This window comes from Medicago sativa, chromosome 4 (genome assembly GCF_051527215.1).
Source record: "Medicago sativa cultivar Bolivia chromosome 4, Bolivia_mono, whole genome shotgun sequence".
NCBI classification, from domain to species: Eukaryota; Viridiplantae; Streptophyta; class Magnoliopsida; order Fabales; family Fabaceae; genus Medicago; species Medicago sativa.
The window spans coordinates 57,205,389-57,229,974 of record NC_140752.1 but is presented as its reverse complement, the minus strand read 5'-3'; the positions used below and the strand labels follow the sequence as shown (position 1 = coordinate 57,229,974).

General features: G+C 38.3%; 1 protein-coding gene across 1 annotated transcript; it reads right to left on the bottom strand.

The window, feature by feature from the left end:
• Positions 1-2,145: 2,145 nt before the first annotated feature.
• Positions 2,146-24,263, bottom strand: LOC146930123 (uncharacterized). The gene is made up of 13 exons (XM_085707487.1): positions 24,222-24,263; positions 10,389-10,493; positions 10,188-10,304; positions 6,936-7,249; positions 6,049-6,879; positions 5,401-5,872; positions 5,168-5,356; positions 4,680-4,817; positions 4,358-4,524; positions 3,021-3,255; positions 2,563-2,777; positions 2,329-2,449; positions 2,146-2,262 (listed from the first exon to the last, which is right to left on the bottom strand). Exons 1-13 carry the CDS (start codon positions 24,261-24,263, stop codon positions 2,146-2,148), a joined length of 3,063 nt encoding a protein of 1,020 aa, XP_085563613.1.
• Between the last annotated feature and the right edge of the window lie 323 nt (positions 24,264-24,586).

Below are 24,586 nucleotides of genomic sequence, written 5' to 3'. Positions count from 1 at the left end.
TATATTCAGACGGGCAGGGATATCAGTGAAGAAGGAGGCGCCTGTGAACTTCCTGACTGACCCACTAGATAGAAGATCAACACTCAGGCCTGCGGATGTTATGGTGTATGGATGGGTAGGTGGTAAACATGCTTGTGTAGACTTGACTGGGGTTTCACCACTTGTGGGACTGGGTGTCGGACCTTTTACTGTATGACAGGCAGCTCTAAAGGCTGCGTCAAGCAAAGTGGCCAAACATGAGAAAGCATGTTCTGATAATCAACATGTTTTTATACCATTTGCTTTTGACACTTTTGGTTTCCTAGCACCCGAGGCGGTTACCCTTCTACATAGAGTCCAAAAGGTTATGCATAGTAATGTCATGTCTCCTAGGTCTATGCATGTTGTATTCACGAGGATTGGTTTTGCCATCCAAAAAGGTCTAGCGGCGCAGCTTGTTGCCCGTTTGCCTTCTATTCAAGTGTAAACTTATTATTATTAAAATTAAAATTCTTCTTTCATGCATAGTTTGTTACAATACAAATGTGTAAAATATATTTAAGTATAATTTTTTTAGGCAACTACACTTATACTTTTAATTAAAATCAAAATTTTATAAAAATAATTATACGCATTACCCAACACTAAAAAAAATTATACGCATTAGTGTAACAAAAAAAATATATACAGACGAACATAAAGTATTACTCTAAACGCTAATGTGTGTGTATAGATTTCCGAGGTTGAAGAAAGGGAATAAAAATATTCGATGTCATTCAATGACAGCGTGAATAAAAAAATTTGCGAGGTTGTGATAGTTAAAAGATATGAAATTAATATATAAGTGATAAAAAGATAATAAAATTCCTTCAAAAATAGATAATAAAATTAAATGGACCTTCCTTAAAAAAAATGGACCGGTTCAATAAAATAAAATAAAATGGAAGAAAAAACACATTGAAAAAATAAAAGAAAAGGTTGTCAGGGTGAGTTGAAGAGAGGTGCTTGTAAAATAAATTGTCGAGAAGTAGTTTTTTGAAGCAGCATTCAACAAATTTTAGTCAAAGCTCATTCCATTCAATTTTATGCATTCTAAAAAAGTACTTTTTTTAGAATGTACTTTATTGATATTGTGTTTGGCCTAACTTCTCCTTAAAAATGTAGAGAAGCTGAAAAAAAAAGCCGGACCAAACGGTACCTAAATCCTCTCTTAAGCTTTAAACAAACAGCTACTTAGTGAGATAAAATCCTGTCATTGGATTTTCAGATATAGAGATAGATAGAAAGTCCCCATCTACATAATTTATGTTCACAAAATATATGCAATCTTTTATAATTATTTCAGATATAGAGATAGATAGAAAGTCCCCATCCTATCTCAATCTTTTGTCTTTCTTCCCTTCAATTCTACGGGCCCTTAAATATCTGTACCACAAATATCTTTATTATTTTTACACATACTCAACCATACGGTTATTCTTTATCTCTCTTTTTCCCATCACATTACCAATTTGTCATATGTATCACATCATTTTTTTTTTTTGAAAAAGCCAAAAAGATGTGTGTGTCTATATATATATATATATATATATATATATATATATATATATATATATATATATATATATATATATATATATATATAAAACACCACTAAACGCTTTAGCACAAGGAGTGCCAAAAACGCCTAGACACAAACAAAATTCAGACAATCCTGTACAACGCCATTAAGGCGCAAAGAAAACAAAAACAAGAAGAAAGAAACATAGAAAAACAACAAGCTAAAAAACTGAGTTCAAGCAAGTTAAAGGACTCCACCGCCACACTTGATAATCAAAATCAAAATTAGTGTATTTTTCATATGTATCACATCATAATTCAGATAAAATCATTTATAATTATTGATTAATTCTGCATGTAAGTTTTTTTTTCTTTTCGTGAAAGAACTAATTGTATAGATTATTTGATTTTGTTGGTTGTAATTGATTATGGATACAATCAATCTTTTTCTTGACGAGACTAAAATGAATTGTATTAACACCAAAGAGGGCCTTCCCAGTGCAAGATGTGCTAAAGAAGAAAAACCCCAAGTTCAAACAGATACACGGTAATATTTACAATACAACACCAAACTGCTTCAGCGGAAAAAGCTAAAAGAAACAACAATTAGCCAATGCCTAGAGTGATGAACGTACAAAGCCACCACCTATGGTAATTGAGAGGAAGATTGATGAATTTTCCTTTCAACCACATGAAAGATGTTGACTTTATCTTGTCCACAACCTGAATAATTGTGCATTTTCTATCATTAAATACCATGTTATTTCTTTCTTTCCATATTTCCCATACCGTAGCAAACCAAATAGCCTGTAAAATATGTTGCTTCGACTTGGCAACACCACCGAGGAAGCCGAAATGATTAAAATGGCTCGATACATCACAATGCATAACTGAAATAATACCTAACCACCTGAGAATACAAATCCAAACAGAACCAAAAAAGTCACAGTGTAAAAACAAGTGGGATGATGTTTCCATTTCCCCACACTCTCCAGAGCAAGACTGAGCATCAACCGCAATAACCTGACGACGGAAATGATTGTCTTTGGTAGGAAGTCTATCTCGAAACAGACGCCAGGCAAAATCACCACCTTCAAAGGAACATTTTTATGCCACAAAGAAGAGACAGGAACCGGAAGATCAACATTAGTAGTAGCTGATAAAAAGTTGTAAGCACTTTGAACCGTATAAATAGAAGATGTTTCAAATCTCCACACCCTTCTATCCACCCTATCAACCTACAAGGAAACATTATAAAGTAAAAGCCTAAGCTCCCCCGCTAACTCCTCTTCCCACGCAAACAACCTCCTCCTCCATCTCCACGCATCTCCCTCAACTCCCCACCCCAACGAAAACATACCAAAGATAGTATCCTCTTTTAATAATGACAATTCAAATAATCTAGTAAATCTATCTCTAAAAGCTATTCCCCCTAACCACATATCCGACCAGCAAAGAGTGTTTTTACCATCTCCAACAACCTGAGAGACATTCCCAAGGAACCACTCCTCCGCCCTCAACGTGGATATGTCCTTCCACCAGCAGGAAGCCTCACGACGCCCTGCAGACAACTGACATCCCTCCACACCATATCTAGTCGACAACACCCTAAACCATAAACTATCTCTCTCCACTAACACCCTCCAGCACCACTTCCCTAAAAGAGCCATATTAAAATCTCTAATTCTCCTAACCCCCAACCCTCCAACCTCTTGACTACAACAAATAGATTGTCAATCGATCCAAGAAATTTTCCTGTGGTCTACACTCCCCCCCCCCCCCCCCCCCAAATTTTTTTTATTAAAAATAGATTCTGAAATTCTAGCGTACTTGTTTTAAATGTTCTGTCAGATGTTTTAACGTTTGCAATGTTCTGATTAATGTTTCAACATTATGCGATAAACAGAAATAAAACAAGAAAAATAAAGGACAGAAAAATAAAGAGCACAGGAAGTTTGTTGACCCAGTTCAGCACAACACGCTTACATCTGCTCTCAGCAAACTCCTCGTTTACACTATATGACCTAGGACCTACCCGTATAGACTTCAACCTAGGAACTCCTAGATCTGAGATCCCATCTCACTATCCTAATGGTCAGTCACTGCCCCAGTGACCTATCAGACCTCAAACACAACAAGATAGAAGTTACCTTCCAACACAAACAACCAAACCTTGTTTCACAACTTCGGTTTGATGCACAAGAGTATCAATACTCACAAAACCATTCCTAAACAAGTATCTAACTCGACACAAGAAAGAACACACAAAAGATTCTAGAATTGCATCACAAACGATACAAGAACAGAATACATGAACACTCAGACCCTAAAGATCTAAACTTTTAGTATGACGGTTTGAATGAGCAATTAGGTCTTGAAGTCTTCCTTTTATACTGAAGCAGCTTGGGCTAAATAATTCATTGGGCTTCAGTAATCTTGCAGATCGGTTCAGCTAACCTGCAAAACAGAATCAGAAACAAATCTGGGAAAGTCCTAAAATATCGAAACCTTTTTAGGAACGTTCCAGATAATAACAAATATTTCCTAAAATAAAATATCTATTTTAGAAATATTCCACAACTGATTCTTATAAGATATGCGCGTTACTTGGTCAGTAAGTAAAGGAAATACGGTTTCCTTAAACGATAAAATACACGCGTACAGAACAGGCGAGAACTCAGGCACACTGAACCGTGCCAGGATGTTGAAACATTGTATCCAACATCTAATAGAGTCGCCTAACCACATGCTGGAATATTGGTTCCAACTTACAGAATAAGGATATTTGTTTTAGCAATAATGCAGCTAACAGAAATACCCAACAGATTCGATAGAGGAAACGATACCTGATGGAGCCTTGAAAAAGGAAAGCGCATAAACAGGCAACGATGACAGGACAGACTTCAACAAAACCAGACGACCACCGAAGGACAAGAAATTCGAGCTCCACCCTAATAGTCTAGCAGTTATACGATTCAAAAGAGGCTCCCAAAAAGCCAATAGCGAGCATTCCAGCCAATAGGCAACCCAAGATACATAAACGGAGTTGCACCAACCTTACAATTCAACACCATGGCTGCTTCTACTAACCAAGATTCAGAGACATTTAACCCCAATAGTAAACTCTTCGAAAAATTTACCTTTAGGCCAGACAAATCTCGAAAAAGAAGTAGCACTGCTCGCATAGCTTGAATGTTTGCCCAAGATTTTTCACCCAATATTAACGTATCGTCTGCAAACTGAAGATGAGTAACCTCTACCGGATCAATTCGCCCCACCTTATAGCCAATAAATTAGTTGTTTCGAGACAAAGAGGTCATTAAAACATTAAACCCTTCTGCTGCCAGGAGAAATAAAAAAGGAGACAATGGGTCGCCCTGCCTAAACCCCCTTCCCAAAGAGAAATCATCTGTTGGAGACCCATTTACGCCAAAGAGTCGGAAATACCATTTTCCCCATCACCTCATCCAAATAATTCCAATCAATTGAATCATACGCCTTTTCAAAATCAACTCTTTCTTATGTTTTCTAGCTTCATCAACCACCTCATTAGCCACCAAAATACCATCAAGGATTTGTCGACCTTTAACAAAAGCCGACTGAGAGTCAGAAATTACCGAACAATCACCTTCCGAAGCCTGTTCGCAAGAACCTTTGCTAGAATTTTATACATGCTACTGACCAAAGAAATAGGTCGAAAGTCATTCAAACGCTGCGGATTATCCACCTTAGGAATAAGAGCTATGAAAGTGCTATTTATTCCTTTGGTCAATTTTCCGTTCCTATGAAACTCCACCAAAAAACGCATAACATCATCCTTCAACAAATCCCAAAAAAAGTTAATGAAACCAAAAGAAATACCATCAGGTCCTGGACTTTTGTAACTATCACAATCCCAACGACCTCCTTCACTTCTTCCAACGAAAAAGGTTTCACCAAACCAGCCCCTTGGAGACAAGTTAACGACTTAAAATGAAGACCATCCATACCAGGCCTGTTGACGCAGTAAGATTGGAAATGAGTAGAAAAATGAGAGAACACTGCTGAACGAACATTCTCAACCCCCTCCACAAGGGCGCCATCCACTATAATGAACTGAATAGCATTCCTTCGATTCCTGCTAGACATGATACTGTGAAAGAACTTTGTATTCGCATCCCCTTCACGTAACCATTGCATCCGAGATTGTTGCCAACAAGTACTAGAGTTTATCCGGGATAATGAAAACAACTCCTCAGAATGGCCATGAAGCTCCTCAATCTCTTCCTCCAATAAAGCCGTGATCTCACTTTTTAGCTCAATAGAAGAAATACGATCTTTCAAAGTCGAGATCCTATTTGGTAAATTTTTTGAATGATGAATATGCCGATCTTTTAAAGCTAATTTAATAAACTTAAATTTTTCTTTCAACACGTAACCTCCCCATCCAACCAGATGATAACTACTAAACTTCTCATGAACAAAATCATTATACCCCGCAAAGTTCTCCCAACATTATAACATACGAACCGGACGAGGCCCCAATTCTCCTCATCAATACATAAATGAATGGGACAATGATCTGATAACCCCCATGATGAAGCCAACTGAAAACAATTTGGCCATGTCAAACACCATCTTTTCGATAAAAGGAAGCGATCGATACAGCTCATAGACTTTCCATCTCCCCGATACCAGGTGAAGTTATGGCCCTGGAGAGGTAAATATACTAAAACATGATCTGCAATAAACTTATTAAAATAAGTGCTCCCTGCATGAAGACTGGTGGCTCCCACACTTTTACGTTCCTCCAAACTTCTAACCGCGTTAAAGTCCCCGCACACACAAACATTACCGTCTGATAAAGCCATCATTCGCACAGAAAGATTTTGCCAAAGAGTCTGCTGACTAGTAATGTCACAAGGAGCATAAACATTATAAACAGTGAACTTTTCACCAGACTTTACAAAACGACCCTTAATCCCTAACACATGCTCCAACTTCGATGATGCCCAAACCTCAACATCTAAACGGTCCCAAAGAGTAACCAGACCACCCGAAGCACCTGACGACGGTAAAAAAGAGAAATCAACATTTGGATCGCTCCATAAAGACTTGCACACCCTTCCATCGACTACCGACAACTTTGTTTCCTGAATACAAACAATGAACGACTTTTTCTCCCCCACCAAAAGACTCACCTCCCTTCTTTTTTCAAACCCTCCTAAACCCCGTACATTCCAAGAAATGATCTTCATGACAACCACAACACACCACCACCACAACCCCCAACCCCACCTCACACCAGCCTCGCAGCCTAACCCTCTTTCCCAACTCCCTCTGAATTTTTTCTTCTCGACCCTGACAACACATCAAACTTACTATTTTTATCACCTTTAAAATTCAAGCCCACCAACTTTCCAATCCCCCTAACATCATCTTTCACAGTCTTGTCGCTACCATGAAGGACAAGCCAATTCGTCCAATCATTATTAACTGACGATTGTGAGCCACTTTGAGAAGAACCTTCTTTCCCATGTACCAACTTCTTGGATGCCTTAGCATACTTTAAACGTCGCAAATGAGACTTCTGTAAAACACGAAGAACCTCTTTTCTATCACTTGCCGACAATCTTGCAATACGTTTCAAATTACGGGCACAATGGCTAATATGACCACTGCCTTTCTTCTTGGATACTCGTTGTGTAGCAGATTGAGTTAAATTATTTGCCTAATAAATAAAGACTTTGATTGATTAATAGTCGAATTTGCAATCTCCTATTTCACACCGTTCCCTATTTGTAAAGCTCTTAAGATCTGCAAAAATAGGAATTAATAACATAGATATTGTAGTGAGTTTGAATTGAAACACAATTCAATAACTATTACAACTAATCCTACAAGGCAATATGATTATCTAATATGTTCTTGTTGATTATTGATTTATTGTTAATTTCTTGAATTTTTTTTAGGCCAAATAAAAATCACATAAATAAAAAAGAGGAGTACAAAGACTGGGGGGACATTAGACCTGACCCAGGAATAACCCAAACGGGAATACATCGTAATAAATCAGTCCAAGTGGATCAACCCTAAACTATCTTAACAAAAATTCACTAATCAAAGGCGCAACTCAGCGAACCCGCTTACAGGCGCGAAACCAAGTTACAAAAAGGAATGAAAAGTGAATTTTGTAAAGAACAAATAAAGTTTAATTATAGCGAATGGATCGACCGTCAACACGGTAACAAAATCCAAGTGCCAACTGCTCCCTGATAAACAACAAGCCTAAGATGCTCTTTCGAGCAAAACAACGCGTAAGAACTCAGATCGAGGGATGAGTCCAATACGTCAGCAACCAGACCCTTACGGGTTAATCGAACCAGACCCTTTCGGGTTATACGAACCACACCCTTTCGGGTTTTTGAAACAACCACTGCAAAAAGGTCACCAATCTAAATCCTCCCAACCAATCCCTGTTCAAACAAAACAGCAAAAATACAGAAACAAATGCACAAAAAACAAACAAACACAAGAAAAACAAAACCCGTCCTCTGGCGTCGAGGAACAGTCGGATCTGGAACGGAACCTCCCAGACACCAACCAAAAGGTCGAGAATCAGCGATCCAGAAGAATGAAAGACCGGCCGCCGGGAGGGAAAGGCACAAAAACATCAACAAGAACTCCGGCGGGAGGGACCACGCCGGAAGCAAGACGACGGTGGTACGGCCCAAGAGAGGCGTCGCACCACCAGTAGCCTAGCTACATCTTGTGAGGAAGGTTTGGATTAGAGGGAGAAGAGGAAGGAGATTGGATCTATGTTTTTTAGGCTAAGGCAGTGGGAGTTCTAGAGAGAAGGTAGAGAACCTCTCTCTAGAAGTGTCGGCAGTTTTTTCTTCTTGAATTTTTTAATTGCTACTATTAATAAAAAAAACTATAAATTAAGAGCACAAAATATTAAAGAGAATATATAAGGTGTCCCAACTAAACTCTAATCATTGTGCTCATATATATTATTAGAAAAAGGGGAAAAATAAATAAGAAATAAAAACTAGGGGAATAAACATAACTCATTAAATCCACGCAAAAGTGTAGGTCAACCCCAATTTGATAATACCAAAAATTAAAACAACACAAGTCGATGTACCTCTAATTAATTCTAAAACTAATCAAAGGTTTTCAATGCGGTGATTGGATCGTCCATCAACACGGAAGCGGGGAGTCCATGTACCATCAATTCCCTGTAACAAATGACATCAAGTTAAACGATCATTTCGAGTCCCATAGTCGAAGACAAACATAGTGAATTACAAATCTAAACCAACATATATGTATCGTCTGCCAACACAAAAACGACCCAATATCCATCAACTACCTGCAAACAACAGCGAATCAAAACTGCCCTTTCGAGTCAAATAATCCATTGAACCAGCACCATTAGCAAGCCGGAACTTGGGCCTTCATAACTTTAACCAATCCGAATTCAATCACGAAGATTAAGACGGATTTATGACCTACTTCGATTTTTCCGGCATAGTGGAAAGAAATAGATTGGATGTTGTTGATTTCTTATTTACTAGTTAGATTTGATTATTTGCTATAATTACACAAGGTATTGTTTTAGCTTGGTTTGGTTCACTGTATATTTGGAGATTTTCTATTTTGTTTGAGTTGTTTTGTTATGTTATTGTGAAAATTTCCTTCAAAAAAAAATTATTGTGAAAATTTATATACAACGTATTTATTGAAAATTGATGTAGCAAGATTAATTATATTCATTAGTTATAGCTTATGATTTTTTATCTTCTTTGAACTGTATTTTTTGAAAATTGATGTAGGAAGATTAATTATATTCATTACTTACGTAACCAAAAAAAAAATAATATTCATTAGTTAGCTTATGATTTTTATCTTTATTTGAACTCTTTGTCTATGTTTGTTATTTCACTTATGGGAGGTGTGTTTCTAAAAAATAGCAAGACATTTTTTATTGAGAGGAAAATTAGTGTAAGTATTAGGTCCAAAATTCGTGTACTTTGTATTTAAGTCTCTTCGGTCCGATCGAATCAAAAATCCCATCTTCAAATCTCCGGACGAAGAAACTTAAATAGGGACATCTATCATACCCCCAATTTTTGACCTAAGGTCCCATTGACACGAGTCGCTTGACCCTGATCGTTCTCTGATGTTTCAGTAAAAAATTCGACAGAGAGGTATTTTAAAATACCTCATTTTTGGTTCGAGTCGGGCCCTCTTCTCTTTTTAATTTAATTTTTATTTTTTAGTTAAAATTTCCATCTTTTATTCCTTTCTTTTTAACTCGTCTAATTTTTAATTTTAGTCTTTTTATTCTTTATTTATTCATTTATTTATTTCATTTTTTAGATAAGTCCAAAAGGTCCAAGTCTGCATAATCTTTCTTTATTGTTATTTTCCTTTTTTATTTTAATTATTATTTTGATAAAATCCAAAAAAAGGGTCCTGATCCAGATTCAAGCCTGTCACGCCTCAATCCAGTCCAAGTTCATTACCGTTTTCCTCCTCATCAATCCAGCAACATTTCCTCCTCTCCAAGACACAGATTCGACACTTCTTCAACAAACCCTAATCTAAGCTCTATAAAATCAATCCTGCAAAACACAATTAAGGGGGGCCAAAAAAACATTCACAGAACCCAACAATGCACTTTTCACAATTAGAACCACAATAGGCACGAATTGACCAACACGTAAACCCGTCACAACACACCAATTTCCAGCAAGAACCAAAAGCACGAATTTATCGATCTGCATTCACAGATACCGAACATGCAACAAAAAAATCATTAAAATCAATTCCAACACCATACATACTCCCAATAACCGTACTACCAACATCATCATTTCACCGCCGACCAAATTCCAATCGGCCATAACAACCACCGTGACACAGTCACGGTTCAAAAGAAGGAGGGAAGAGTCACGACAATACATCAACTTCGCAAACATCACAAGAACTCAGCACATTCGAATCATCACCAAACTGTCACAGCAGATCAGAACCGCATCAAATCCAGACGCAACCCATACGTTTCCGAAGCCAACACCAAAGACACAAAGACACAGTCCGAACCATCAGAACCAGTCTCTAAATCGGACTTCAAAGGGAGAAGAAAAGAAAGGTATTTTTTCGTCCATTATTGTTTTTGTAGATCTAGGCTTGTATAGACATTTTTGGGAATTTTAATGTTAAAAACGTATAGAGGAGGAGGAGTAGAAGAGTAAGAGCGAAAAAAAACAAAAAAAGTTGACTTTAAAGTCCGCGCGCGGCGGCCCCGCCGCACCTTGTCGGCAAGCCACCACGCCGGCAGCCACTCCCTTCATCTCGTCTGAAAAGAAGAAAATAGAGAGAGTATTATCCGAGAGAGAGACTTCTGTGTTGTTTGATTGAAGAGAGAGAAAAGAAAAGAGAAAATGAAGGAAAAAAAAGGGTTTAGGCTTATTTATAAGTCGTCCTAATCACATGTGCTAGGGTGCATGGTCTTACCATGCACCCACGCCCCCTGCCCCTATAATTTCTGATCCTGTGGACCATATTGCTCCTTTCCATGATCAAGACCAAGCCACGTGATCTTCATCAGATGGCTGTGATCTGTCACCTTAAACCCATATTATTCCTGCTTAAGCCCAGCGCCCAACCAGTCTCTTTAGGCCCAGTCTGCATTTTCATTTACCTACACCCTCATGTTTACTGTCTGCACCCCCTCCATGCATCTTTATTTTTATTTATAGGTTATTTATTTTTTATGAATTTTATTACCATTGTATATTATTTCGCAGCATCTCATTTATTTCACGTTGCATTTTTAGCATTTGTAATTACCATCATTTATTTTATTGCATAGCCCTTTAGCTTGTACATTAGGCTTGAATGTAAATAATTCATGCATATTTTATTTCTAGCATTTCACATTTCAATTTAGTTTGTAGTTTATGGCACGGATATTAGAATGTAAATATAGTCTTAATGTAAATCATGCATATTTATTTTTCTGTTATTTACTTTCCGCAGACCTTAGAATGTATAAATAGGCTTAATGTAATAACTTTAGGTGCATGTGTGCGTGTGTGTGTATGCTTTATTTTCTCTTTAGTTTAGGTTAAAGGTTCTTGTGGTGATCCAACGTGACTACAAGATACCTACATTTTATTTTCTTGCTCCGTTAGTTTTAATTCTAGTTTAATCATTATTCAAAAAAACAAAAAAAACATGCAAATAACCACAAAAACTCACAAAAAATACAAACCAATTCCATTTTGGCACTTGACTTTTATTTTAAAACCTTTTTTCAAAACTAATAAAAAACACACAACCAATCAAACGTCAATTTCTACCATGAACTACGTGATTTTGATCCTTCACGGGTACGTAGCAAAGGACCATGCCCTTCCAAATCATAAAAAATGTAAATAAAATTAGTCTTCTTTTCCTTTTATCACTTTAATTCTTTTTCAAAAGCAAGCAAATTTATAGCACAAAAGTTAAATAAAAATCAAGAGGTTCTCGTAGAGTACTACGAATATTTAGGGTGCTAATACCTTTGTTTTATCTTGGTTTTCGGGTGTCAAACATTGATTACGTTTGAACCTTTTTAACCGGTGATATCTTGTTTTTTCTTGGGAAGGGAAAAAGTAAGCAAAACCCTTGAGAATCGAGGTCCGGGAGTTGTTTTCGCTACGGGAAGGTGTTAGGCACCCATAACGACTATAGTATCCTATAGGAACCATCTTTACTTTCTACGCGCGCGCTTTATTTTTAAATGCTACTTGAAAATGATATTTACACCTAAGAGTTTCTAAGTGAAGAATTGGAGGGAGAAGAATGTGTTTGAATTTTTGTTTTATTTGAATTGAAGAAATATTGATTCCTTGCCTACGTACCCGTTTAAGGGATCAAATCCACCGTAGTTCTCTTCCAAAAATGTTTTTGTTTTTGTTGGTTGATTTTAAGTTTGAAAATGGGATTTTGAAGAATAGAAAGAGGCCTCAAGGGCATGAGATTTAGAAAAGGTGAGGTGGAATTAGTTATTTTGCAAAAGAAAGTCTAAGTATGATTAAAGTTCATTAGGATTTTTGTTTAAGAAAAGAAAAGGAAAATTCAATGGGATTTTCATCCCAAGGTTTATTTAGAAAATGATTTGAGTGAAATTGTTCATATTTTTTGGAAAATGATTTTTTTAGGTGTAAATCCTAAGCATTCATCTAAGCATTCAATCCTAAACATACATCTAAACATGCATATCCTAGCCATACATCTAAAGTGAGGTGTGTGCATGTGTCGGTGCTTGTGTCGGTGTATATCATTAGAGTCCATTGTCCCTTACATCATTGGCCTAGATACATGCTATGGTCTTGCAAGAATTTAAAAGCATAGGAAAAATATTACAAAATCCCTAGGTATTTACATTCTAATTTTTGGTAAAACTTAAAGTACAAGAAATAAGATGAAGGAGGAGATGAAGTATGGAATGCTTATGAATGAACGAAATATGAAATGAAATGGTTAGTAACACAAGGTCTAATAGCATGAAAATTATAAGCAAAAGGAACACTTAAAACTTGACAAAAATAATAAGACTTCTAATCTAAAAGTGGCAAAGTACATCTAAGATTTACCATAGCATCAAGGCTCCTAATTCCCCATGTCATGACAATTTTCAAAGGGTTTATTTTAGCCATGACATGAGAATTATCAAGAAATATCAAGCCAAGAGTTATGGCACATTCATAGACTTATCTTCACACTTTATTTTCACAAACAAATGTTCACATGACTTGCAACACAAAAAAACTAACAACATTCACCACAAACAGTACCAAATGCCCTAAACTAAGGGCAAACACATCACAAAATTTTTTCATCAAGCATCAATCATTAGGAGACAAAGTATTGGAATCAAGTCATGCAAAGACTTCACAAACATTGACAAAAGACACCAAAACAACACAAGGGAATTCATCTACATTTTTACCCACTCTTGATCATGTAAAATCATCACAAAATATCACACATACATCAAGAAACACATATGGATTATTTTTAGCAATTTCCACAAAGTTTTTCAATGAAAAATAGAGAATATTGAACTAACAAAAGACAAAAATATTTTCACATATTTTTCAAGTCAACATTGACATATAAAAGGTATCAAAAACAACTAGAAACATAAAGAAATGCATTGGTAATTTTTTTGGATTTTTTTTGTATGAAAATTAAAACATAAGGGTTCAGATAGCAAAGATATAGGTGTACATAGCAAAAAACAAAGGAAAAACGAAGGAAGGAACCCAGGCCCAAAGGGAGTATGGATCCTGGATCATCCAAACGTATCAGGGACGTGGAATGGATCCAGTTCCTGATGACCTAGATCAGACGGTGGAGCAGCAAAGCCCAGGGGTGAACCAGACTGGTTCAAACGAACCGGTCTGGTTCATGCACCTATATAAATGAAATTGACCGGTCTGAGGTCATTTGTCCCTTGTGTTTCTCTCTTTACACTGCCAACTTCTCTCCCTTCTCTCTAGACTTTCCGATCATCTTCTCCGACGGAATTGACCACCGCCGGTGATGACGGAACCCTAACTTAATCAAATCTTTACATTCTAACTCTTTTCACCGTTTATTTTTCGTCCTTAGCATGAATCTAGCACCAGAATTTACAAAAAAGGTCTAGATCTATGTAGATCGAAACCTATACTTTACGTTTTCTAGGATTTCAAACTTTTTCTAAATTTCTTGAAACAAAACCCTAACTTGACCTATTTTACATGCTGATGATGAATCTGAACTTTGATTTGAAAAATAAACGGTGAATCTTCATGATTTTGCATTTTAGGGTTTCGTTTCAACTTCTTTTTGAATCTTTTCGAATTTTCACATCAATTCACCGTTTATTTTCCATTATGAACCTTCGATGATGATTACGAACGAGAACGAGAAGGTTTTCATGTGTTTACCTGGATATGTTTGGAGATTCGAACAAAAAAGATCCTGCGTTCGTTCTTGATTGTTCTGGTAAGCATTCAAAACCTTCGCAACCAAAAATAAATCGGTGAATCTTCTTCTCCTTCTTCACCGGTCTGATTCTTGCTTCGATCTCTCTCTTCTCTTCCCTCAACAAATCCTTCGTGATCGCAAATTCGTCCTAGACGGATCTTTGCTTGAATTGCGAAGGTGAAGATTCAGTGATGATGTTTTCTCTGAGAATCTTCTACGAATTCGAATCCATTTTGTGTAATCATTGTCGAATTGAGCTTTGCGATGCAATTGGTAGAGAATTGGTGTGAGTCTGAGAGTTTGTTGCGGTGGTTTTTGAGTTTGTTACGGTGGTGGTTTGATTCAGTTACGGTGGTGATGATTTGGGAGAGAGAAAGATTGTTAGAACCTTCTCCGTGATGATGTGTCGTTTTTGGAATGGTGATCCTTCTGTGCATTGATGAGTTGGCCTCTATTTATAGGTGCCATGTGTGATTCTGGACCAATAGTAAGCTGACATGTGGACTTGGACTTGTGAAATTCGGCCTTGCTGAGTTTCTTGCTTTGGGGACCTTTTTGCAATATTGGGAACCTGAAGGGCTATTCTGTAATTCGAAACAGGACTGGACTACAAAAAATTTAAGACTGAAGGACTTAATTGCAATTGACCTAAAAGGACTTAAAAATAAAAGTTTGACCTAAAAGGACTAAAAATTAAAATTGGAAAAAGACTTTAAACGAAATAAAATGAATAAAATGAAAAGAAAAGGACCTAAAGTGCAATTTTAGAAATTTTTAGGACTAAAATGAAAAATTAAAATAAAATCAAATTAAAATTTGGTAAATGGAAAATAACGTAAAGTGAAACCAATAAAAGACACAAAATGGACTAAAACGAACCAACTACTTAAATGAGGTACTTTAAAGTAACCTCTCTCTGCCGAATTTTTGTGTGAAATGACCAAAATGCCCCCAGGGACTAAAATGACTCAAAATGACTCAGATGCAATTTTAAAATGGGTTTTTTAACAGGAAATTAAAGCAAGAGCTTATACAAGTAAGATTAAAAGACTCAGAGACAATTTTTAGAATTTAAACAGAGTCTTAACACATGAAAAGACTAAAATGCCCCTAGGGGCAAAACTGACTCAAAATGACTTCAAATGCAATTTTTAAAATGGATTTTGACATGAGATTGAAGCAAGACTTATTCAAACCAATTGAAAAGACTCAAACAATTTTTAAAGGACTAAAATGAGTTTTGATACAGGAAATGACTAAAATACCCTTTTATGTGAATTTTGCAAGTAATATTGAAATAAAATGCAGAGAAAGATGTAATTGATCAGAGGCATATCAAATGACTTGAAATGCAAGGAAACAAGAATTGAGTTAGTATTTTTAGGTCCAAAATTAGGGTATAACAGCTGCCCCTATTTAAGTTTCTTTGTCCGGAGGGTCAAGAGACGAAGTCTTTGAGTTGACGGGACGAAGATACTTAAATATTAACATTTGCACTGCTTTTGGACATAAAAATACGTTTTCAAATTTTCAAAAACATGAATGTCATGCAATATTTTGATTATGAATGCAAGATAAACAACTGGAGTCGATGGAGCATGTCATGTCACTGGGGATTCAGGTGGACATTGACAGGGTAGACAAACCAGGGGATAGAACAAGGGACAAGTTGTTATTTGGATCGAACTAGCCACTTGACCAAGGAATACAAAACAAGAGATAGGTACAAGCTGTTCTTGGGATCGAACTTGGCACTTGACCGGAGACATAGACATATAGGCAGATACAAGATGTTCTTTGGATCGAACTTGACACTTGATTGAAGATACAAACAGATAGACAGGTACAAACTGTTCTTTGGATCGAACTGGCTGTTTGGCTGGAGATATAGACAAAAGGGTAGATACAAACTGTTCTTTGGATTGAACTTGTCGTTTGACCGGAAATGTAGGCATATAAGCAGGTACAAGTTGTTCTTTGGATCAAACTAGTCACTTGACCGATAACAAGATATGAATTGGAAGTTTGATTTAGAAAGATACAAATTGAGAGTAAGTTGATATTAATTTGATTTGAAGACAGACATGACCATTTTTGTTGGCCCAAGAGCAAATTGAGAGTGAATTAACATTGACACAGACATTGAATTGAAAGTTTGAGATTGAAAGAGAGATTGAGAATTGAGATTGATTAGATACATAGACATAGACATTGGATTGGAGAGTTGAAATTGACATTGAGAATGGATTGAAAATTGAGATTGAATTGAATTTGACATTTGAAATTGGATTGAAGGTTGAAATTGGATTGAATTTTGACAATTGAGATTGAAATTGTGATTGGATTGAAATTGGAGATTGAGATTGAATTTGACAGTTGAAATTGGATGATTGAAATTGGGATTTGAGTTGAGTTTGACAGTTGAAATTGAATTGAATTGAATTGAAATTGGAAATTGAACTGAATTGAAAGTGGAAACTGAGTTGGATTGAAAGTTGAAATTGGAAATGCAGCATGTAGGTATGGTATAACAAGATTATTGAATGTATGAGCACATAAAATGCATGATTATGCATGTATGAATGCTTGAAATGCATGATTGGTTTGTAATTTGACAAGGAAGTTTGGCAGAGATAGACAAAACATTGGAAGATTGGGCACGTAGTGGCTCGTGCTGCAACATATTCATAGGGGAAAACCTCTTTGGAGAGACCGTCGTTGAGAGACGTATCGAAACCATGGCTGAGGGCAATAAAACTTGTAAAGGAGGGACTCTTGAAAAGTTCTTGGATACAGGCCGCCGTTGCTAGGCGTGTCAGTGCTGGGTAAACATTGGGTGTTCGCATCTGTGGTCAATGCTTTTATATTCTTTTCATTTTTCATTTTTCAATACCATTTTTCCTGAACCGCCCTTTTCGGGTTTTCGGTTCACCGGGGAATAAAATTCTTTTCATTGCCCCATTTTTGCCTGAATTGCCTTCATAGGTTGTCAATCAGCGGGGTGCTCATTTTTGCCTAAGCCGCCCTTTCGGGTTTTCAACTTAGCGAGCTTTTCATTTTCATTTTTTGATTTTTTTTTCATTCTGTTTTTTCATTCTTGCCATTGACCACAGATCATCCTGGGGAGTAACCTGCTTGTAACATGTATTGAAATAGACATTGACATTCATTTATTCATGCATGTTTAATCGAAATGTACCCTATTGCTCAGGTTTGCTTTCAAAATAGACATGGAAAAAGTTTTCAATTTTCAAAAATGTTTGTTTCAGACATTGACATTATCAAATAGAAAGAAAATATTTTATATATAGCATTGAAAGTAGAAAGAAAAATAGAGTTTCAAACAATAGCACATGCTCAAATTGATGTAGAAGAGTGAAAGTCAGCCAAAGGCATGACTTCACGGATTTACAAAGCTTGGAAAATGGTAATTTTATTGGTTGATGATACATTGAACATGATGACCACTACATTTCATAGAAATTTTGAATTCACAAGTACAGAAGCTTCTGATGAAGACGATCATTGACAGTTGCAGATGCCCCAAGGGGTGATGGTGGTTTGCCAGATATAGTTACTTGTCTTTTATTGTCAACCTCATTTTTGCATGAACCGCCCTTTCGGGTTTTCGGGTCATCGAGACGCTCATTCTTGCCTGAGTTGCGTACAATCTCAGCGAGCTTTTTCATATTCATTTTTTTGTCCCTAACTTTTGCCTGGATCGCCCTTTTGGGTTTTCGATCCACCGGGAAGCACATTTTTGCCTAGGCCGCCCTTTCGGGTTTTCGACCTACCACGATGTTCTTTTCTTTTTAGACAAAGTATTTCTTGACTATATCGGCATTAACAGGATTTGGGAGTTCAACACCATCCATGTGTGTAAGAATCAAAGCGCCACCAGAGAAAGCCTTCTTGACAACATAAGGACCTTCATAGTTAGGTGTCCACTTGCCCCTTGGGTCGGGTTGCTGGCTTATCCTCCTTTTTAATACAAGTTCGCCTTCCTTGAATTCTCGAGGTCGGACTTTCTTGTCAAACGCATTCTTCATCCGCACTTGATACAACTGTCCATGAGCCATGGCATCCATACGTTTCTCTTCAATCAAATTCAACTGATCATACCGACTTTGACACCATTCAGCCTCAGTTAATTTTGCTTCCATGATCACTCGAAGAGATGGAATTTCCACTTCCAGAGGGAGAACTGCTTCCATACCATATACAAGGGAGAAAGGAGTTGCCCCGGTTGAACTGCGCACTGTAGTACGGTAACCATGCAAGGCAAACGGTAGCATCTCATGCCAGTCTTTGTAAGTAGCGACCATCTTCTGAACAATCTTCTTGATGTTCTTGTTAGCGGCCTCAACTGCACCGTTCATCTGAGGTCTATAAGGAGAAGAGTTGTGATGTTCAATTTTGAATTCTTCACATAAAGCTTGCATCATGCTATTGTTCAGATTGGAACCATTGTCAGTGATGATTTTATTGGGAACACCATATCGATAGATGATGTTATTCTTGATAAACTTCACTACCACTTGCTTGGTCACATTTGCATAGGAAGCAGCTTCAACCCACTTGGTGAAGTAGTCAATTGCCACTAGAATGAAACGATGTCCGTTGGAAGCTTTTGGTTCAATTCTTCCGATCATGTCAATGCCCCACATAGAGAAAGGCCATGGGGAAGATATAACATTGAGGGCATGTGGAGGCACATGGATCTTATCAGCATAAATTTGACACTTGTGGCATCTCTTAGCATGTTTGTGGCAGTCACGTTCCATAGTTATCCAGTAATAGCCGGCTCTTAACAGTTTCCTTGACATAGTGTGGCCCGAAGCATGGGTCCCAAAAGTACCGTCATGTACATCATGCATCAATTTCTCAGCTTCTTGTTTGTCAACACATCTCAACAAGACCATGTCATTGTTCCTCTTGTATAGGATCTCTCCGTCCAGAAGGAATTTGCTAGCCCATCTTCTCAAAGTCTTTTTATCCATGTTAGAAGCACCAGGTGGATATTCATGATTCTGCAAGAATTGTTTGATGTTGTAATACCAAGGCTTTTTATCATTCACATCTTCATCAACCTGATCTGGCATATTATCAATAGTAAACACGTGAGCGGGTCTATCGAGACGCTGCACTTTGATCACGGGTACATCATTCCAGTGATTGACACGAAACATAGAAGATAAAGTAGCAAGAGCATCAGCCATCTGGTTTTCATCCCGGGGGATGTGGTGCAGCTCAACCTTGGTAAAGTATGTCAACAGACGTCTTGCATAGTCACGGTAAGGGATCAGCTTCTCATGATGAGTCTCCCATTCACCCTTTATCTGATTAATAACAAGTGCAAAATCTCCATAGATGTCAAGGTGTTTAATTCTTAGATCACTGGATTCTTCAATGCCTAAGATGCATGCTTCATATTCAGCTATGTTGTTCGTGCATTCAAAAGTTATTCGAGCGGTGAAAGGAATATGGTGCCCCTGCGGAGTTACAATGATGGCCCCAATTCCTTTACCATAAGCATTAACAGCACCATCAAATACCAATCCCCACTTGCTATTGGGATCCGGCCCTTCATTGATCAGTGGTTCCTCACAGTCTTTTGCTTTCAGATACATGATCTCTTCATCAGGGAAGTCAAACTTAATCGGCTGGTAATCATCAAGAGGCTGATAAGCAAGATGCTCAGCAAGGATGCTTTCTTTGATTGCTTTCTGAGCTTTGTACACAATATCATATTCAGACAACAACATTTGCCAACGTGCAATCTTTCCAGTAACAGCAGGCTTCTCAAAGATGTACTTGATTGGATCCATTTGGGATATCAACCAAGTTGTATGATTCACCATATAATGACGCAGGCGTTTGGCAGCCCAGGCTAAAGCACAACAAGTCTTTTCCAGCATTGTATACCGAGTCCCACAGTCGGTGAACTTCTTGCTTAGATAGTAGATAGCATGCTCTTTCTTACCAGTCTCGTCTTGTTGACCGAGGACACAGCCCACAGAATCATCTAACACTGAGAGATACATAATCAAAGGCCTTCCTTCCACTGGTGGGACAAGGATAGGTGGTTCTAACAGGTATTCTTTAATGCTATCAAAAGCTTCTTGGCATTCATCATTCCATACAACAGGTTGGTTCTTTCTGAGCAATTTGAAAATTGGTCCACAGGTAGTAGTCATGTGAGATATAAATCTTGAAATATAATTCAGACGTCCGAGGAAACCTCTGACTTGCTTTTCAGTTTGAGGGGCCGGCATCTCTCTGATGGCTCGGACTTTGTCAGGATCAACTTCAATGCCTCTTTGACTGACAATGAAGCCAAGCAATTTCCCAGATCTTACACCAAATGTGCACTTGTTAGGATTCAAACGCAGCTTGTACTTTCTTAGTCTTTCAAACATCTTTTGCAAATACACAACATGCTGCTCTTCGTCACTTGACTTCACAATCATATCATCAACATATACTTCAATCTCTTTGTGAATCATATCATGAAACAGAGTAGTCATACCTCTTTGATAGGTAGCACCAGCATTTATCAAGCCAAATGGCATCACTTTATAACAGAACGTTCCCCATGGAGTAATGAAGGACGTCTTTTCTCTATCTTCAGGAGACATTCGTATCTGGTTATAACCAGAGAAACCATCCATAAAGGAGAACACTTTGGATTGAGCAGTACTGTCAACAAGCACATCAATATGAGGCAATGGGAAGTTATCTTTTGGACTGGCTTTATTCAAATCTCTGTAATCTACACACATTCGAACTTTCCCATCTTTCTTTGGCACTGGTACAATGTTGGCAATCCATTCAGGATATTCGACTGTCATGAGGAAACCCGCGTCAATTTGATTTTGCACCTCAGCCTTGATCTTAAGAGCCATGTCTGGACGAGACCTTCTCAATTTCTGTTTGACAGGAGGACATTCAGGTCTTGTCGGTATCCGATGTTCCACAATCTTGGGATCTAGGCCCGACATATCTTCATAGGACCATGCAAAGACATCTGGATAATCATGGAGAAGCTGATTGATCTTCTTTTTCACTTCTGGCTCGAGTGCAGCTCCGATCTTGATCTCTCGCTTGTTCTCTTCAGTACCCAGGTTGATAAGCTCAATTTCTTCCTAGTGAGGCTGAATGGCTCTTCTTTCTTGCTCAAGCAGTCGAGTGATCTCATACGGCATCTCTTCATCATCTTCCTCATCTTCAGCCTCATATACAGGGAATTCAAAATTTGGAGGAACCGTAGGGTCACTGTGTTCAACGGGTTTATTGTGGTTCAATCTGCATAATATGATTGGGATGATTTTAGAAAAATGTTTTCTATGCAGATTTTTGAAATTAATAAGAAAATACAAATGTTTTGGTTTTTTCTGGCATTACCATTATTTCCAAGAAAAAGGCACTAAAAAGTAAAAATACAAAGAGTCGCGGAAAAGACGACAACTTTTTATTGATAACGGCAATGCCGAAATAAACACGCCCTTACACTGATATCACTTTCGCCTTGGGCAGAGCGAAAGGATTGTTATTTTGAAAACAAAGAAAAACATGAGCAACAAGACACATTACATGGAAGCATGCATGACTAAAGGAACATCAATGGCCTCCCAATTTCTGACAGTGCCTCCTGGTACAACAAACGTAGGCACATAACTACTTCCAGCAACATCTTCAGCAATGGCATTGATAAACCCAGCACTATAGAAAGTTCCTGTTGAAACGCCTGAGGTCGGGGAGAACCCAAGGCGCTTATTTTCCAAAATCTGTATCACTTTACCCCAGCCAGCAGCCTGCCCTTCTTGAACAGCTTTCTGGGCGTCTTTCAATGAAGCCATAACAGTACCAGCTCTTCGAGGCTCCGCGCCTTCAACAGTCAAGCCTTGAAATGACGTCCCTTCAGCGGACCCTGCTTCAACACAAGAGAAAGATGACACTTAGCTAACCAGATATGCTTCTTCACCATGTACAGTGACAAGCTTACCATTCCTCACAAACTTGAGTTTCTGATGCAGAGTAGAAGTTACTGCTCCAGCGTCATGAATCCACGGCCTTCCGAGGAGACAACTGTAAGAAGCATTGATGTCCATGACTTGGAAAGTAATCTGAAATGTCTCCGGACCAATGGTAATTGGCAGATCTACCTCCCCGAGAACATCTTTGTGAGATCCGTCGAAAGCTTTAACCAGATAGCTACTTCCCCTCAGAGAAATTCCATGACGAATCAATTGTCTCAGTGTAGACTCAGGCATTACATTCAAGGATGATCCAGTGTCCACCAACACATTGGATATCATGTCAGACTTGTAGTGCACTGAGATATGCAGAGCCAGGTTGTGGTGTTTCCCTGCTTCGGGGAGTTCATCGTCACCAAACCCCAAGTTGTTGCAAGCAATAATGTTACCCACTATTCCATCAAACTGATCCACAGAGACTTCACGATCAACATAGGCCTGTTCCAGTACTTTCATCAACACTTTCCTGTGAGCTTCCGAGCTCAAGAGCAGGGACAAGATGGATATTTTTGATGGAGTTTGCAGCAGCTGGTCAACAATTTTATAGTCGCTCTTTTTAATAAGCCTCATAATTTCGTCCAGATTAGACTCGTCAATAGATTGACCTGTTGGGCCGGGGCTCTTGTCAACAGGAGGAACAACTGGTGGAGTTATTGTGGCAATAGGTGTAACCACCTTCTTTTGGAACAAGGGTGGATGGACTTTCCCGCTTCTCAGAGCTGTAATTTCACTAGCAACGTTATCAACTATAGCTGGGGATACCAGAGGCACTTCCACTCCATTCTCAATCATGGTTGCATTGTACTTGTAAGGGATCGCTTTTGTAGAGGCATAAGATATCGGACCAGGTAACCTGATCACCAAAGGTTCAACATTCCTTGTCTGAGATACACTTTCAACCGGAGAATCATGAAACACTGGTACAATCACACATACATCACTGGCAATCAAGTACTTGTCATCCATCAGACTCTGGATATCATCTTGCACCACACAACAGCCCATAGGATTTTGAAGACATTCTGAACAAGAAGCATGATCGTGATTGAACAAAGAAGCCTGACAAAGTTTGACATGTAACGGTACCAAGGGAGTAACGACATTGCGGACATCCAACATGGGATCCTCTCGAGGAACAGGGATTCTTTCGAAAGCCTCGATCATGTTAACAGCAGCATAGTTTGGAAATGGATTGTCAAGAACATGAGGAACACTGTTTTCAAAAGTCAACCGTCCTTTTTCGATCAGGTCTTTTACAATATACTTCAGAGCATAGCAACCCTCAACATCGTGGCCTTGAGCACCCTGATGGAATTCACATGTGAGATCCTGTCGGAACCTGGGAGGCAATGGCGTAGGCGGAGGCTTGCCTGGTCTGGTGACACAGTGGCCTTTAGCAAGTAAAGTTGGGAGCAGCTCAGCGTACCGCATTGGTATTGGTGGAAAAGAAGTTTTGGGTCGGGGACCCTGTTGTTGCTGCTGTTGCTGTTGAACAGGAGGCTGTTGTTGTACTTGTTGAGCAATGGCATTAACGGGCACTGGTGGTTGACCCGGTGGCAGAGGATATTGCTGGTAGAATGGCGGGAAGAAAGGATGTTGAGAGTACTGCATGTATGGATAGGGCAAAGGTACCTGAGTAGCATTAGCAGGTGTAGACTGATTACCAGATACCATCCCTACTTCAGATTCTTTCCTCTTATGGTGGCCATTACCGTACTTCTTTGGTGCACTGGCTGAAGATTCACCCTTTTCAAGAACAATGATACCCTCTCTGACAGCCTCTTCTAGACGAGTTCCCATGGTAACCATGTCAGAGAAGTTGTTTGGAGTAGAGACTATCATTCTTTCCTTATATTCCTTCTTTAGAGTCTTCAGGAATGTCTGTGTTAATTCTTCCTCATCAAGTCGAGGAGAAACACGGGCAGCTGCCCCTCTCCACCTCTGAGCATATTCACGGAAGGTCTCATCTGACTTCTGAGACAGGGACTTAAGAGAGT

Coding starts and splice junctions, on each gene's coding strand:
- LOC146930123 (XM_085707487.1), bottom strand. CDS start 24,263: ATGGTATCTGGTAATCAGTCTACACCTGCTAATGCTACTCAG. Junction 5,357..5,400: donor CAAAAGTCCAGGACCTGATG/GTATTTCTTTTG, acceptor GATTTGTTGAAG/GATGATGTTATGCGTTTTTT. Junction 2,778..3,020: donor TCCTTGGGAATGTCTCTCAG/GTTGTTGGAGAT, acceptor GTTTCCTTGTAG/GTTGATAGGGTGGATAGAAG.